This window comes from Schistocerca nitens, chromosome 9 (assembly GCF_023898315.1).
Source record: "Schistocerca nitens isolate TAMUIC-IGC-003100 chromosome 9, iqSchNite1.1, whole genome shotgun sequence".
Classification (NCBI taxonomy): Eukaryota; Metazoa; Arthropoda; class Insecta; order Orthoptera; family Acrididae; genus Schistocerca; species Schistocerca nitens.
Genome location: NC_064622.1, coordinates 211,954,329 through 211,973,115, shown reverse-complemented (window position 1 = coordinate 211,973,115; position 18,787 = coordinate 211,954,329). Strand labels below are relative to the sequence as shown.

Here is an 18,787-nt window from a genome sequence, read left to right as displayed (position 1 = left end):
GTTTGGAAGAGGGATTACTCAGCAGCGGTATCTACTAGGTACCGTCGCGATTGAGGGTCGTCAGGGATATGAACCCAACACCTTTAGAACTGTATTTGTAATTCTAACATGTCACAATATTCCGTGTTGCAGGTCCGAAATCTATTGCATGAAAGGCAGTTTGGGTGGTGCCTCTGACCAGGGGATTCTGCAGCAATCGCGTGCTTGAGAATCGGTAGCAAAAGCTAGGGGTGGGTTAACTTCAAGAAAGAAGAAGTAGGATATGCAGAGCCGTCCTGTGTTCAGGTCTGCAGCAGCCAGCTGCAGGGGTGATCTCGACAGCAGCATAGTGGCAATAGCGGCCACTGCAACAAGGGCCACAGTGGAGACTTCGAGTTCTTCACCATCAACACATAGGGCAGCAGCAATAAAAGAACCCACGTGTGAACCCACAGAGATATAGTCAGTAGTGGAATTTCAATGATTAAGTTGTCACTTAGTGCGTGTGGTTCAGACAATGTGAGTGGGCCACTCAAACCGAAACCTAAACATGGTAGAGTTGATAGACGAGATACTAGTAGAACAGAGAAGGGATATCGAATTGCGAAAGATTCAGTGGCATAGTTAAAGGAAATTCTGACAAATTTGAACTCTAAAACATGGGTATTGGAGATAGGTTCAATAATAACAGAGATAGTTTAGGAGAGAGAAGTGTAGCAGAAACAGAACAAGATGAGGTGGAGAAAAATGAATCTTATATGTAAGGAATGACTGACTCTAAATTAGATGCTGTAATCGCAGAAGTAAAAATTTCTGAGGAGGTGGGCCTGGTTAACACCAGAGTTGACACTGTAGAAAATGATTTTTTGGACAAGTTTGAAAAGATCCTTTAAGAGCTGCATGGCGAAGTGAAAATTTGTATGCAGAGTCGGGATGCACTTGAAGACGTGTTAACAGTTTGTCGGGTAGATTAGCAGAATGTCAAAAGAAGGTGCTTAAAAATAGAGCACGTTATGAATACGATTAAATAAAGAGGGTGTGAGCCATGTACAGTAGTTTAAAGACAGGAGGTCAGAATTAAATTCTTTAGCAGCATATCAGAATACTACTGTGATAGATGTTCCATGGATTAATTGTGTAACGATAAAGTGTTTTGTAAATTATGGAAAATGCCATACAGTTGATGTTCTTGATTCATGTAGAGATGGTTTTGTGAGAGGAATGAAAAAAATAGGCAAAAATTAAATTAGTTAACAGACATCATGAGGACAATGCACAGTCGTGGGAAAATTTAATGGGTGCTTCATTTACTATCTGTCAAGTGTTCGAGAGTTGCTTCTTGAACAAATTAAAGACTGAAGCGAAAAAACGCCACTTCAGAACTAGTTCCTAAACGGACCATGTTTCTGACACGGAAGTGGGTTGATGCGGAATTTTTCTGTACGTCAACTAGCTAAACTGACGCATGTAAATCATCTGCTCGAAGTGAGATTACGACGCACCAGAGACGACTACCGGAATTTTTACAATGGTATCTTGTCGACAGTCCGACAAATTCAATTGAAGAATTTTTAGATTTTAATGAGAAACTTGAACTGGAATTGAAATTCGAGCCTCATAATGGGAACAGTAGACAGGGAAATGGGTACCTGAATGGCGACAACAGTAACATCCATAATAACTGTAATGATCATAACAGAAATAATTATCGCCGTAATAATAATTTCCACAGGGGAAATAGTAGAGGAAACTTTCATAATGGAAATCAAAATCAGCAACAAAGATATGATAGGCAGGAGCCTTATTAAATACAACACCAAGATAAGAAATCGGAACGCCAGATATCGCCGCATCTCAGGTCCGGAAGTTGCGAAATAAAACAGCATTGAAAAGAGAACGTCATTTTAAAAATTCTGTGTGTGTCCAAAATTCGGTAAATAAGCCACAAATGTTTTAGATGAAGATTATAAGAGCTGAAATGGAATGGAAAATAATATTAAGCAGTGCAACTATAAACAGGGCGTACGAAATATTGTGAAGTGTGTGCTCGATAAGAATTATATGGGGCTGGAGAATTTATTTGGTTAAAAGGAAGTGATTGATGGACTGAATGTATATTTGTTGAGAGAGTTTGAGATAAAAAAAGAATCAGAGGTGTATCTGAATTTGGTGGAGGTGGAATGTATGATGAATGCTGATGACACACTAGTCAGTAGCAACAATAGTAGTAATGCATGTGAAAGTAATGAAGATAATTTTGTATCGGAGAAATTAAGTGGAAGTGTTTATGAAGGTGGCGTAGCAATAGTCTCGTCAGCTGGTCATGAATTTTATTTGAATTTTGTTATTTATCGGCGGAAGTTGGTGATTTATTGTTGTAAGAATGGAAAGGTGATGTTTTAGAGGCTGAAGTTGTAGAAGTTGGGGTTACTGATTTAGATACCTCAGAGGAAGGAATCCGTGCATTTATTTCTGTTGATGGAAGTGAACTGATGGCTCTTGATGAAAACATGAATTACGAGTGCATGTGGAAGGATGAACGTGAAAGTAAAGTGTTAGATGCTAGATCAGAATCTGAGAGAAGGAAATGTAAACGAGAAAGGGCAGAATTCATGTGTGCTGCTAATTTTAATGTGGAATGATCTAGTAGCGGTTATTTATGTGGTGTATCGGCGGAGGTTGATGGGGTTTCTGGTTGTGAATGGAGTTAACTGTAATAACATTTGTGGTGATTCAAGGGACACAAGTGACATTTTGTGTCAAGGAGACGAAGTTATAACTAGTGTGGTTTATTTGTCACATGTACAGCGACTGATATCGTTAATTTGGAGGAAGGAGAAAGTATATTTGATTCTGAAGAGGACGATGAAACAGACAGCGAATTCAGTAAAAGGTTTAGATATTAGAGATGGTTTGAAGGTAGATCAGGAGAATCTAGGAATGGACAGTGAATTGAGTGTTGACCTGAAATTACAATATGTACTACAAATATAGAGGAAATGTAAGGAATACCGGAAATGATCCTTCGAGGGCTAGGTGTTTAGAGAGGGGTGAAATTAAAACGTGCAGCGTGTAATCTTTCGCCCCTACTGCTGAGACTAGAAATCGATGAAGAAATGATGGAAATAAAATAAAGGTTCAAAAATAGGATTTAAACTCAGGGTGAAGGGATGTCAGTGATAAGATTCGCTGATAACATTGCTATCCTAAGTTAATGTGACGAAGAATTACACAATCTGTTGCATGGAATAAACAGTCTAATGAGTCAACACGTAAAAGACAAAGGTAATGACATGCAGCAGCGATGAGAATAGCGAGAAACATAACATCAAAATTGGAAGTCACGATGCAGACGAAGGTAAGGAGCTCTGCTTCCTTGGAAGCAAAATTACCCATGACGGACGACACAAGGAGGACATAAACAGCAGACATGCATAGCAAAAGGAGGCATTCGTGGTCAATACAAGACTACTTGTATCAAACATCGACCATAATTTGAGGAAGAATTTTCTGAGAACGCACGTTTAGAGCACAGCATTGTATGGTGGTGAATCATGGGCAGTGGGAAAACAGATACAGGAGAAAATCAAAGCGTTTGAGATGTGATAGTACAGTGGAGTTATAAGATAAGGACTGAAGAGGTTGTTCGTAGAATGGTAAAGGAGGGGACACAAGAACATTTGTCAAGGCACCAGCGAATAGCCTCCATGGTACTAGAGGGAACTGTTGTGAGGGTAAAAACCATAGGGGAAGACAGACGTTTGAATATATCTTACAAACAATTGAGGATGTAGTGTGGAAGTGCTACTCTGGAGATGAAGAGTTAGCGCGGGAGAGGGATTCGTGGCAGACCGCATCTCACCAATCAGAAGACTGATGACTCAGAAAGATACAGAGCACTCAATTTTCATAACACGCAGGCAAATGCAGATGAAAAGTGATTATCAAAATCGTAACTTGAATAAAAATAACTTTTAGTCCAATCATAATAACGATAGTTTTCTATGGAGTAATAATCACAAAATTTTTTAATAATAGGGTCATGATCAAAATCGAAGATCTGAGAAACTGAAGACTCACGGACGACAAAATGAGAATAAGAAGGGAAAACTAAGGTGCACCATAACTTTGGTCTGCAGATGAAAAAATAAATCGGTGATAAAACAGATGAAAAGGACGGAAGAATCGGTTAAAGGGCAGAACCGTGCGAAGAAGACACAATAAACACTAGAGACTAATATTATTAAAGTGGATAAGTAATTGTGGAGCAGTTTGACGAGACACAACAGAAAGAGAACACACTAACTGTAAAGTAATGTAAGTTTATTTATAGAACGTGGCTATGGGGCTAACTGCTTTATTCAAGAAATAATTCCAAAGCTAAGATCGCTTAAATACTGTTTACTGGATAACCGGTTTCAAGACATTAAAGGTGCCATCATCGGATCTGAATGTAAATTAACATTCAGATCCGATGATGGCACCTTTAGTGCCAGTAAACAGTATCGGCTTTTGAATTATTTCTACAACAGAGTGATCACCCACTACGCACTAAGTGTTCACTACAAAGTACTTTATTCAGTTCAGAGGTAGAAAAAGATAACGTGGGTACAATTCGGGTGAAAAATTTCGTATCAGAAGGAGAGGCAGAGGTGAATCCGAACTTGGTAGAGATAGAGTATACAGTGAACTCCAATGGACTACGATGGAGACTGAGCGGTATTACAGCAGTAATGTGGCTGAAATAAATTAGTTGTGGACATTGGTAAAAGCAGCGTTGCAATGGGCTCATCAACTGGAGACGATATTCGTATTGCGAAGACAGATGTTGAAGTGCTAGGGGGCGAATGGAGCTAATTTATGCAGTTTAGTTAGTTATCTGTGCGGATAATTTTGTGGTTACTGAGGTTGATACTTCAGGGGAAGGAATCAGTGCGTTCATTTCTATAGATGGAGGTGAGCTGATGGCTTTCAACGGAGACGTACATCCAAAAGGGATGTTGTAGACAAGTCAAGAGCATATAATAGTAGACGTCGAACTTCTGCTGTTAGAAGCTCTCATGAATACAGTATGGTCTGGTGAGCGGGGAGGTGATTTGTTAATATATGACTGGGGATCACATGCTACCACCTCAGTTAGGGGCACAGGAAAAGTTGTTTAAACTGGTAAGAGAACTTGGAGGAAAATTGAAGCTGGGGTAAAAGAAGTTCGAGATGATTTACTTAAGAGAGACTGTGATTTTTAAAGTTTTCCGTCGTTAAAGTATGTGCCACAGATGTAGAAGACTTTTAAATGTGTTACTAAGGGAAGTAATGGAAAATGTGCACGCTATTATCGAGATCAACGTTTACAATCAGAAAGCATGAGTGCTTCTAGTAACAGGAAGTGACATTTTGATGGTCTCTGAGAACTTAATACAAATAAATAAGACTTTATTGAACGGCGAGGAGGAATGTCTCGAATTCGAGCAAGATATAAGGTGACAGAAAGTGAAATTTAAAAGGTAGTATGTCTGGAGAACAATGTGTCACCAAATGTTACGACAGTGCGATTGTACATAGACAAATAACGAGAATAGGGTTATTTGTATAAATACTCGTATAAGTAATGTGTAAACTCTTGGATAGCGTGTATGATTTATTGTTATGTGCGTGTTATTGTTATTATTATTATTACTAAGAAATATGTGGAAACTAACGATCGCATAATATGCTAAAAGAAAATAAGACACACCTTTGGTGCATGAAGGTCGAGAAACGAGGACACAAACATTAATGTGTGGAGGTAGGAAGTTTGTGTTTGGTTTTAGGATAACATGTTGAATCACTTCAGTGCATATATTTTTTTAATTCTTTCGTAAGAGTAGTGGGATTATTTTTACTATGTGATTTTGTGGCAAGGGTGGTAAATGTTATGTATGTATATGCATGCTGTGCTGAGAAAATTAGTTGATTATTGACATTGCAGTTACGTAATATTTAATTAACAGGGTAAAATTGATTACATTGAGTAGAAATATTTTTAATTGCTGGGGTAAATTCAAGAAAATCTGTATGCTTAAAACGCGTTAACTGTGAATCAATTTTATGTGCAGGGCTTTGTGCTTGGTATCAATTTAGATTTATGGCTATATGCACTAACAGTAAAATTAATGTGTATTGCATAAGTGCTGAGTTATGTAGCTTCTGCTGCCAGGAAGTTCCTGCTTTCTGGTGGAAGTGTAGGTGATGTGTGATTTGCAAGAGCTTAAAGCAAGTTGCTTGTTACTGATTCCGTACATTGAATCAATTCCACTGGGGATGACGATCACCGTCTGAACTGTGGGGATTCACTAGACTGAATTATTATATTATGGGAAACTATAACAAAGTCATCTTACGATAGTATAAAATCATCCATGCTGACGGTGAGCTCGGAATCAACGTATATGTAAGCGACTAGTGGCCGTTGGATCAATAATATTCACGGAATCATCTGGAGGACAAGTAGTATCATTAACCATTACACAGCAGTATTGAAGTAGAAACGTGGGTAAATCATGTGTTACGAAACTACATGAGGCAATGTTTTGTGTTCAATAACTTCACTTAAAACTTCCGTGCTAACAGGCCGTGGTCGATAAGTAAAACTTTCCCTCCAATTTCGTCAAGGCAGGGAGGTATCCTCTGAGGTGGAGTGGTTTCACCTCTTAATACACTACTGGCCATTACAATTGCTACACCAAGAAGAAATGCAGATGATAAACGGGTATTCATTGGACAAATATATCATACTAGAACTGACATGTGATTACATTTTCACACAGTCTGGGTCAAACAGAGCTTGGATGACGTGTACAGGTACAGCTGCCCATGCAGCTTCAACACGATACCACAGTTTATCAAGAGTAGTGACTGACGTATTGTGACGAGCCAGTTGCTCGGCCACCAGACGTTTTCAATTGGTGAGACATCTGGAGAATGTGCTGGTCAGGGCAGCAGTAGAACATTTTCTGTAACCAGAAAGACCCGTACCGGACCTGCAACATGCGGTCGTGCATTATCCTGCTGAAATGTAGGGTTTCGCAGGGATCGAATGAAGGGTAGAGCCACGAGTCGTAACACATCTGAAATGTAACGTTCACTGTTCGAAGTCCCGTCAATGCGAACAATAGGTGACCGAGACGTGTAACCAAAGGCACCCCATACCATCACGCCGGGTGATACGCCAGTATGGCGACGACGAATACACGCTTCCAATGTGCGTTCACCGCGATGTCGCCAAACACGGATGCGACCATCATGATGCTGTAAACAGAACCTGGATTCATCCAAAAAAATGACGTTTTGCCATTCGTGCACCCAGGTTCGTCGTTGAGTACACCATCGCTGGTGCTCCTGTCTGTGATGCTGCGTCCAGGGAAACCGCAGCCACGGTCTCCGAGCTGATAGTCCATGCTGCTGCAAATGTCGCCGAACTGTTCGTGCAGATGGTTGTTGTCTTGCAGACGTCCCCATCTGTTGACTCAGTGATCGAGACGTGGTTGCACGATCCATTACAGCCATGCGGATCTGATGACTGTCATTTCGACTGCTGGTGATACGAGGCCGTTTGGATGCAGCACGGCGTTCCATATTACCCTCCTGAACCCACCGATTCCATATTCTGCTAACAGTCATTGGATCTCAACAGAAGCGAGCAGCAATGTCGTGATACGATACACCGCAATAGCATCGGCTACAATCCGACCTTTATCAACATCGGTAACGTGATGGTACGCATTTCTCCTCCTTACAAGAGGCATCACAACAACGTTTCACCAGGCAACGTCAGTCAACTGCTGTTTGTGTATGAGAAATCGGTTGGAAACTTTCGTCATGTCAGTACGTTGTAGGTGTCTCCACCGGCGCCAACCTTGTGTGAATGGTCTGAAAAGCTAATCATTGGCATATCACAGCATCTTCTTCCTGTCAGTTAAATTTCGTGTCTGTAGCACGTTATCTTCGTGGTGTAGCAATTTTAATGGCCAGTAGTGTATGTCTCCTGCAGTCGGAGACGAAACGTAAGGGGAAGTTTTACATATCGACGTCGGCGTGTCAGCGCGGAAGTTTTAAGTGAAGTTCATCTGCATACTCGACTGCTCAGTACAGATATTGTTGAGCATTATTAAGTACCGAAATGATTTACTTATTGCCAAGTGAATTTCAGAACGTGAAAGGGCTGCTGATATGTGTGTGTACCCTGCCTGACAAAAGAAGTTAATTCCCGGAAGCGGAAGTAGAAACGTAATGAAACTTCACAGGTTGAGAGGGTATCTTATATTACTTCAGTGATTACAAAATCAAGTCAGATTTACAAAGAACTTGGCAGTACGAGCTCACTAATCAGGATTAGACTGCACTCCATCTGGACTTCATGGAAGCACTAATTCGCAACGGGAAGGGGGTCGTAAAGCTGTTGTACACTCCCCTGAGGCATACTGGCCTACAACGGTTGTAGCTGTTGAAGATATCCTAGATATTGGCTCTGGGATGAAGATGACGCTCGAGCTGGTTACACCCATGTCTATTGGGGATTGATTTGAGGACTTTTCTGGCAGTGTCTCACACATTCATTCGACTTATGCCTCAGTGGCAACTTCAAGTTATCAGTATGCATAGATAACTCTGAATCTTGTACATAAAAGTAAAATTACATTTCTAGATAAAAAAAGAGAACCCTGCACAATATAGGGCCTGATGTCAATGTAACTTCGTACACGAACACACTATTGGCAGATATGAAAACGATTAGAGTAGCAACACTCTGTGACAAGTAAATCTGTCACCTGAGTGTGTTAGTAGTGCTCGTGTTTAGCAGAGTACCCAGATCTCGTAAGAAACTACGGAAGTAAAGCCATGAGGACGGGCCGTGATTCGTGCATGGGTACATCAGTCGGTAGAGCGCTTGACCCCGAAACGTAAAGGTCCCGAGTTCGAGTCTTGGTCCGACACACAGTTTTAAACTGCCAGGAAGTTTCATAACAGTGCACACTCCGCTGCAAAGTGAAAATTTCACTCTCGAGACGGAGTAATTTGTTGAGTGATCACTGTGGAAAGGTGCTACGTACTCGTGTGAGACAGATCAGCACCTGATGGAGTTCGAAAAGTTCTCATTGTTGTTCTCCATTTCGCCTACTGGTCGAATCGTGTAATATCCAGATATGTTGAGCACTCGGATGTAATAATGGCCCAAGAATGTGAAGGTGAGGATACTCGCCATCAAAGTTGCAGTCGACCAGTTATGACCCCCAGAAGGCGCTTATTGGCACCAAGAATATCGTAACGACTTTACATCGGCGTCTGTCATCCGAGAACAATTAAGAGTCTCCCTTCAACTTCTGGGAATTGCCGCCCCATGCGTAGGCTGCCATTAACACTACAACACGAGCAGCTGCATTTGGAGTGGTGCCATCACTGGGACTCATGGACTGCTGATGGATGGCATTGTGTTGTTTTCAGCTATGAATTGTGGTTGTGGGCTACTCTGGATGACCGCCATCGGCAGATATGTGGTTAACCTAGGGAGAGGTCCAATTATTCATATGTTTCGGAAAGGCACAGCAAGTGCTCTACCGACTGAGCTACCCAAGCACTCCTCACAGCTTTACTTCCGTTGTTCCCTGCCAGGCCTGGGAACTTCACTAAACACTTTGGTGACTGTTCTGCTTGCCACAGAGGTTGCAACTCTAAATCTTTTTCATATCTGCCAATAGTGTGTACGAGTACGAAGTTACACTGACAGCCGGCTGGAGTGGCCGAGCGGTTCTAGGCGCTTCAGTCTGGAACCGCGCGACCTCTACGGTCGCAGGTTCGAAACCTGCCTCGGGTATGGATGAGTGTGATGTCTTTAGGTTAGTTAGGTTTAAGTAGTTCTAAGTTCTAGTTGACTGATGACCTCAGATTTTAAGTCCCATAGTGCTCAGCGCCATTTGAACCATTTACACTTACATCCGCCCATGTATTGTGCGCGCTTCTCTTTCTTTCCGGCTTTGTAATCTGATCTTTACGTACAATATTCATAGTTATCTATACATACCGATAACTTGTAATCTGCATTGAGGTCTAGGTCAGCTGACTGTATGAGGCATTAGGCTTTTGCCCAGTAATAACAACAAAATAAAGGGACACTGACGTTAATATAGTGCATTATTACAAAAGGCATTTGTACACTGCAATAGTGCATGATTACGTACTGACCGAAAGAAAGGCTTCCCTGTTGATCGGGTACAGATGTCCGGCAGTGAGGATCAGCGGCTTCTGGACGCGACTGACGAGGATCCTCAAGACACGCTTGAAGTCCTCACTTGCGTCCACCCACGAGCAGCTGTACGCCGCACTCGAAACTGCCGCTGCCTGTTGACACCGAAATCACAGTGCTGACAATTGTACTCACGGTTCTCATGTTATTTCTCCTGCTTTAGAAACAGTTTCCTTTCCTACAGATGGTCACTAAAATATCCAAACCACCTTGCTGACAAAAATCTAGAAACACCTGCTAAGTCAGGGCTCATAGAAAGAAGGGGATGTACTTGCTGGCGCTTTATGATTTGAGTCGTGAATACATCGCCATCATCGGAGAATGGACGGCGCTATGTACTGAACTGAGTCTGTTCTGGAGGTAAAAAGTTTTATTCTCTTACAGGAGAGTCCCAATAGCCATACCCATATAGTGAGGTAGATTTTGTGTAGTAGAGCTCACTATTTGCATCTGTTTTTTATTGAACAATAAATGCCTTTTGGAGAGTCTTTTTCGAGTAAAACACAGTATCACCTCTTTCACTCTTCACTCGTCTTTGTTGGGTGATGTCACACCTTCATCAAAGGGGTGCCCTATATTTTACAAAAAGGAAATTGAGCCGTGGCGCTCAATGAAAGGGGACGCTTTCCTTCGGCAGGATCTTTGTGAGGGTTTCAAGAGGATGAGTAGAGAAACTAGCCACGAGATGTCGGGGTTGTGGCACGAAAGAGGAGACGCGTGCGGACGGCGCTCGCGAGAAGGAGCTGGGGGGGCAAGTACAGTTGTTGTTGTGACTGGCCCCTAGTCAGTCGGCTGCTGCTGCCATGGTCGGCTACGATTGTCTTTCGCTGATGGGGTCTGAGGAGCTGAGAAGTGGTGGTCTCTTGTCTATTGGTACCACTGCGCACGCCGCCTGATGGGACCAGTTCCGGTGATTGGAAACAGTGAGACATGCTGCACTTCTGATAGATCTGAGTGCAACGAATTTTTGTAAAGTGGCGAATTGTACAAAAAGTTGGTTGTGAGTGTTTTCCATGAACCGAGCTTAACGTTTGGAGCTGTGCACGATGGTTAAATGTGTCACAAGTGTAGTAGGCTCAAGCAAATGTCGGGCTTGCTTTAATTACATACATTAGTGCAGACCGGCAGTAACTTAGTACACTCAAGCTTCGTTCTTGTCACGTAATGGCGTCTGACTTTGTGTCAATGTTGATATGTTGAGCATCCATTTAAACAATATAAGCTTTCGATGTGGGTACTGTAATTGGTCGCCTTTCACTTCCTGTTGTTGGTTAAGTGATTCAGGGTTTTTTTTCCCTTAAGCCCTATCACTGGTTTGATGCGGCCGCCATGAATTCATTTCCTGTGGCAACCTCTTCATAACAGAGTTGCACTTGTAACCTGCGTTCTCAATTATTTCGTGGATATATTCCAATCTTTGTCTTCCTCTACAGTATTTGCTCTCTACAGCTCTCTCTATTGCCATGGAAGTCATTGGATTGGATTGTTTGAGGAAAGAGACCCAATAGCGAGGTCATCAGTCTCATCGGATTAGGGAAGGACGGGGAAGGAAGTCGGCCATTCCCTTTCAAAGGAACCATCCCGGCATTTGACTAGAGCGATTTAGGGAAATCACGGAAAACCTAAATCAGGACGGCCGGATGCGGGATTGAACCATCGTCCTCCAAAATGCGAGTCCAGTGTGCTTACGACTGCGCCACCTCGCTCGGTGGAAGTCATTCTCTGACGCCTTAACAGATGTCCTGTCACCCTATTCCTTCTTCTTGTCATTGTTTTCCACTTCCTCATTCCTTGCCTTATTAGTTAACCTAAGTTTCAGCATTCGTCTGTAACACCACATCTCAAATGCTTAGATTCTTTTCTGTTCCGGTTTTCCCACAATCCATGCTTCACTACCATACAATGCTGTGCTCCAAATGTACATTCTCAGAAATTTCATCCTCAAATTAAGGTCATTGTTCGATACTAGTAGACTATTCTTGGCCAGGAATGTACTTTTTGCCAGTGCTAGTCTGCTTTTGATGTCCTTGGCTCTGGGCATTATGGGACTTTGCTTATGAGGTCATCAGTCCTCTACAACCTAGAACTACTTAAACCTAACTAACCTAAGGACATCACACACATCCATGCCCGAGGCAGGATTCGAACCTGCGACCGTAGCGGTCGCGCGGTTACAGATTGTACCGCCTAGAACCGCTCGGTCCCCCAGCCAGCTTTTGATGTCCTTCTTGTTCTGTCGGTCATGGGTTATTTTGCTGCCTAGGTACCAGTATTCCTTTACTTCATCTAGTTTGTTACTTATCAGTCGTGATGTTCGCTGTTGTCATTTCTGCTACTTCTCATTACTTTCGTCTTCCTTAGTTTTACTCTCAATCCATACTCTGTACTCGTTAGACTGTTCATTCCATTCAGAAGATCATGTAAATCTTCAATGTCACTCAGGATAGCACAGTGATCAGCTAATCGTATCATTGATATCCTTTCACCTTGTTGCTCACAGCGGTTCAAATAGCCTGGACCTATCAGCTGATGGAGGAAGGAAACTGTCCAATGCAGTAATCGTATTTTTAATATGGTTATGACGAAGAGAACAGGTTGGCGCCTTGGCCTTGTATTATTATGGACTAAGTTGTGTACGTAAAAACTGTGTTAAAGTTACTATGTGTAAAGGTTTCTGTTAATGCACCTCTTATTCTACTTGCCATTTGAAAACTGAACTGTATATAAGTGTGTGGATAGCAGCATATTCTTACATTCTTTGCGAGATTACCAGGCAGTTATTCCAGTCTGATTTTACGATTTTAGCCAGTTGTGTGTCTTGAGATATGATAGTTTCTGAAATGAAGTAACTAACGGTCTTATATGTGTTGGTATTCTTGATGTTATAAATTTAATCAGTCATTTTCTTAGTCAGTATTTATTAGGCTTAAGTTTTGGCACGAATTCAGGAAGTTGCTTGTAGTTGAAGATGTTGATTGCCTTAATAATTGCAACATATGTCAAGCAAACATCTTACTTAAAATAGCATTATTTGGAATAGTTTCTTGACTCTGTTACAGCTATTAAGATATAAGGTGATTAAGATGATTTTTATTCTTTAAGGAGATAATTATTTTTACCTTTTTTAAAAGAGATCTTTATTCTAAGTATATCTGAAATTGTTTGAGATAGATCTGTAAAAATTTTTTTCTCTTTCTTAATACGTCATTATCATAAACATACACTATTAGTTAAGGTTGCTATATCAAATTAAGGTTACCAATTGTTAAATAAATTTTCTGTTAATGGTTTTTAACTGTGAATGGTGTCGCTGTTGTTTCCTTGGGTTCCCCTCCAAAAGCGCGTCTTTGTGCTGGCATTTACCTTCCCCTTAGTAGAACCCATTTCAGAAATGTCGATGAGAACAACTTAGAAGTATTCTTATCCAATTATTAGTACATTTTACCGCACTACTGAATTTTATGAAATGGGAAATACTAACTCTTTCTGTTTCCACAATCCGATTAACAATGTCGATGCCATAAAATTGTAGTGGAGACGATCAGCATGATTCGAGTGAACCACGTATGTCCAAAAGAGGAAGTTCTATTGTATACCAGGACCATTTATTGTTGTTGTTGTGGTCTTCAGTCCTGAGCCTGGTCTGATGCAGCTCTCCATGCTACTCTATCAAGCTTCTTCGTCTCCCAGTACTTACAACAACCTACATCCTTCTGAATCTGCTTAGTGTATTCATCTCTTGGTCTCCCTCTACGATTTTTGCCCTCCACGCTGCCCTCCAATACTAAATTTGTAATCCCTTGATGCCTGAGAACATGTCCTAACAACCAGTCCCTTCTTCTTGTCAAGTTGTGCCACAAAATCCTCTTCTCCCCAATTCTATTCAATACCTCCTCATTAGTTATGTGATCTACCCATCTAATCTTCAGCATTCGTCTGTAGCATCACATTTCGAAAGCTTCTATTCTCTTCTTGTCCAAACTATTTATCGTCCATGTTTCACTTCCATACATGGCTACACTCCATACAAATACTTCCAGAAACGACTTCATGACACTTAAATTCATACTCGATGTTAACAAATTTATCTTCTTCAGAAACCCTTTCCTTGCCATTGCCAGTCTACATTTTATATCCTCTCTACTTTGACCATCATCAGTTATTTTTCTACCCAAATACCAAAATTCCTTTACTATTTTAAGTGCCTCATTTCCTTATCTAATTCCCTCAGCATCATCCGATTTAATTTGACTACATTCCACTATCCTCATTTTGCTTTTGTTGATGTTCATCTTATATCCTCCTTTCAAGACACTGTCCATTCTGTTCAGCTGCTCTTCCAGGTCGTTTGCTGTCTCTGACAGAATTACAAGGTCATCGGCGAACCTCAAAGTTTTTACTTCTTCTCCATGGATTTTAATACCTACTCCGAATTTCTCTTGTGTTTCCTTTACTGCTTGGTCAATATACAGGTTGAATAACATCGGGGAGAGGCTACAACCCTGTCTCGCTCCATTCCCAACTGCTGCTTCCCTTTCATGCCCCTCGACTCTTATAACTGCCATCTGGTTTCTGTACAAATTATAAATAGCCTTTCGCTCCCTGTATTTTACCCCTGCCAACTTCATAATTTGAAAGAGAGTATTCCAGTCAACATTGTCAAAAGCTTTCCCTAAGTCTCTAAATGCTAGAAATGTAGGTTTGGCTTTCCTTAATCTATTTTCTAAGATAAGTTGTAGGGTCATTATTGCCTCACTTGTTCCAACATTTCTACGGAATCCAAACTGATCTTCCCTGAGGTCGGCTTCTACCAGTTTTTCCATTGGTCTGTAAAGAATTCTTGTTAATATTTTTCAGCTGTGACTTATTAAACTGATAGTTCAGTAATTTTTACACCCGTCAACACCTGCTTTCTTTGGGATTGGAATTATTATATTCTTCTTGAAGTCTGAGGGTATTTCACCTTCTCGTACATCTTGCTCACCAGATGGTAGAGTTTTGTCAGGACTGGCTCTCCCAATGCCATCAGTAGTTCCAATGGAATGTTAACCACTTCCAGGGCCTTGTTTCGACTCAGGTCTTTCAATGCTCTGTCAAACTCTTCACGCAGTATGATATCTCCCATTTCATCTTCATCTACATCCTCTTACATTTCTATAATATTGTCCTCAAGCATTTATTGTTAATAAATTAATAATTTTAAAATTTTTGTGAATAACTGTTGCATGGATTCCTGAGAAGATTTTAGTAAGTAATACATTTTACTGTATTATCCTACTCACACCACTCGAGCTGTGATTTCCTTAAATACGACTTTCTTGTGCTAGTGGTGGAGTTATCGGATTTATCCATTTAGTCACATGCAGAAAATAAAAATTAACGAAATTCGTCACTTTCAAACCATTCGCTATCATCAAGTGCATACAGGTGATTCCCTTACGATGTTACAAAGTGGTGGTGGTGAAGGGTAAAAGTATGATATTGAGGTAAGTGACGTCCGAGTCGAAAGTTACGAACGTAAATCGATTAACAAAGACAGTGAAATGGGTCTACTGGTACACTGTTGCTAAGATTGAAGGGTAGGCAACATTCAGAGGTAGTACTGTGGTTCAAAACTAGAACAAAAACGGCGCAGTAAACGTGGACTCTAAAATGCATACTTCAAGAGCTACGAGCACTTGTTCATTTTCGATACCATGAAACGCGTCTCTACTATTACAAGCGCTTTGGTTTTCATATTTCTGGGAGAGGTAGTATGAAAAAAAAACAAGAAAAAAGTACCAGTAAATATGGGGGGGGGGGGGGCTCTGCAATGCATACTTTAAGACGTATCAGTACGTGTTCAGATTCGTTACGGTGAAACTAATCTCTTCTAGTGAACAAGTGCCCATAGCTCTTAAAATACACGTGTCTTTTTTTTTTTTGGTCATCAGTCTACTGACTGGTTTGATGCGGCCCGCCACAAATTCCTTTCCTGTGCTAACCTCTTCATCTCAGAGTAGCACTTGCAACCTACGTCCTCAATTATTTGCTTGACGTATTCCAATCTCTGTCTTCCTCTACAGTTTTTGCCCTCTACAGCTCCCTCTAGTACCATGGAAGTCATTCCCTCATGTCTTAGCAGATGTCCTATCATCCTGTCCCTTCTCCTTATCAGTGTTTTCCACATATTCCTTTCCTCTCCGATTCTGCTTAGAACCTCCTCATTCCTTACCTTATCAGTCCACCTAATTTTCAACATTCGTCTATAGCACCACATCTCAAATGATTCGATTCTCTTCTGTTCCGGTTTTCCCACAGTCCATGTTTCACTACCATACAATGCTGTACTCCAGACGTACATCCTCAGAAATTTCTTCCTCAAATTAAGGCCGGTATTTGATATTAGTAGACTTCTCTTGGCCAGAAATGCCTTTTTTGCCATAGTGAGCCTGCTTTTGATGTCCTCCTTCCTCCTTCCGTCATTGGTTATTTTATTGCCTAGGTAGCAGAATTCCTTAACTTCATTGACTTCGTGACCATCAATCCTGATGTTAAGTTTCGCGCTGTTCTCATTTCTACTACTTCTCATTACCTTCGTCTTTCTCCGATTTACTCTCAAACCGTACTGTGTACTCATTAGACTGTTCATTCCGTTCAGCAGATCATTTAATTCTTCTTCACTTTCACTCAGGATAGCAATGTCATCAGCGAATCGTATCATTGATATCCTTTCACCTTGTATTTTAATTCCACTCCTGAACCTTTCTTTTATTTCCATCATTGCTTCCTCGATGTATAGATTGAAGAGTAGGGGCGAAAGGCTACAGCCTTGTCTTACACTCTTCTTAATACGAGCACTTCGTTCTTGATCGTCCACACTTATTATTCCCTCTTGGTTGTTGTACATATTGTATATGACCCGTCTCTCTCTATAGCTTATCCCTACTTTTTTCAGAATCTCGAACAGCTTGCACGATTTTACATTGTCGAACGCTTTTTCCAGGTCGACAAATCCTATGAAAGTGTCTTGATTTTTCTTTAGCCTTGCTTCCATTATTAGCCGTAACGTCAGAATTGCCTCTCTCGTCCCTTTACTTTTCCCAAAGCCAAATTGATCGTCACCTAGCGCATTCTCAATTTTCTTTTCCATTCTTCTGTATATTATTCTTGTAAGCAGCTTCGATGCATGAGCTGTTAAGCTGATTGTGCGATAATTCTCACACTTGTCAGCTCTTGCCGTCTTCGGAATTGTGTGGATGATGCTTTTCCGAAAGTCAGATGTCGCCAGACTCATATATTCTACACACCAACGTGAATAGTCGTTTTGTTGCCACTTCCCCCAATGATTTTAGAAGTTCTGATGGAATGTTATCTATCCCTTCTGCCTTATTTGACCGTAAGTCCTCCAAAGCTCTTTTAAATTCCGATTCTAATACTGGATCCCCTATCTCCTCTAAATCGACTCCTGTTTCTTCTTCTATCACATCAGACAAATCTTCACCCTTATAGAGGCTTTCAATGTATTTTTTCCACCTATCTGTTCTCTCCTCTGCATTTAACAGTGGAATTCCCGTTGCACTCTTAATGTTACCACCGTTGCTTTTAATGTCACCAAAGTTTGTTTTGACTTTCCTATATGCTGAGTCTGTCCTTTCGACAATCATATCTTTTTCGATGTCTTCACATTTTTTCTGCAGCCATTTCGTCTTAGCTTCCCTGCACTTCCTATTTATTTCATTCCTCAGCGACTTGTATTTCTGTATTCCTGATTTTCCCGGAACATGTTTGTACTTCCTCCTTTCATCAATCAACTGAAGTATTTCTTCTGTTACCCATGGTTTCTTCGCAGCTCCCTTCTTTGTACCTATGTTTTCCTTCCCAACTTCTGTGATGGCCGTTTTTAGAGATGTCCATTCCTCTTCAACTGTACTGCCTACTGCGCTATTCCTTATTGCTGTATCTATAGCGTTAGAGAACTTCAAACGTGTCTCGTCACTCCTTAGTACTTCCGTATCCCACTTCTTTGCGTATTGATTCTTCCTGACTAATGTCTTGAACTTCAGCCTACTCTTCATCACTACTATATTGTGATCTGTGTCTATATCTGCTCCTGGGTACGCCTTACAATCCAGTATCTGATTTCGGAATCTCTGTCTGACCATGATGTAATCTAATTGAAATCTTCCCGTACCTCCCGGCCTTTTTCAAGTATACCTCCTCCTCTTGTGATTCTTGAACAGGGTATTCGCTATTACTAGCTGAAACTTGTTACAGAACTCAATTAGTGTTTCTCCTCTTTCATTCCTTGTCCCAAGCCCATATTCTCCTGTAACCTTTTCTTCTACTCCTTCCCCTACAACTGCTTTCCAGTCGCCCATGACTATTAGATTTTCGTCCCCCTTTACATACTGCATTACCCTTTCAATATCCTCATACACTTTCTCTATCTGTTCATCTTCAGCTTGCGACGTCGGCATGTATACCTGAACTATCGTTGTCGGTGTTGGTCTGCTGACGATGGTCACTGAACTGTCCACAGTAACACAC

General features: G+C 41.2%; 1 protein-coding gene across 1 annotated transcript in view; it reads right to left on the bottom strand.

The window, feature by feature from the left end:
- The window catches only part of LOC126204127 (odorant receptor Or2-like), a 58,485-nt gene that overhangs the window by 3,373 nt on the left and 36,325 nt on the right, over positions 1–18,787 (bottom strand). The window contains exon 4 of the mRNA XM_049938541.1: positions 10,198–10,353. Coding sequence (XP_049794498.1) covers positions 10,198–10,353 — 156 coding nt within the window. The remainder of the gene's footprint in view (positions 1–10,197; positions 10,354–18,787) is intronic.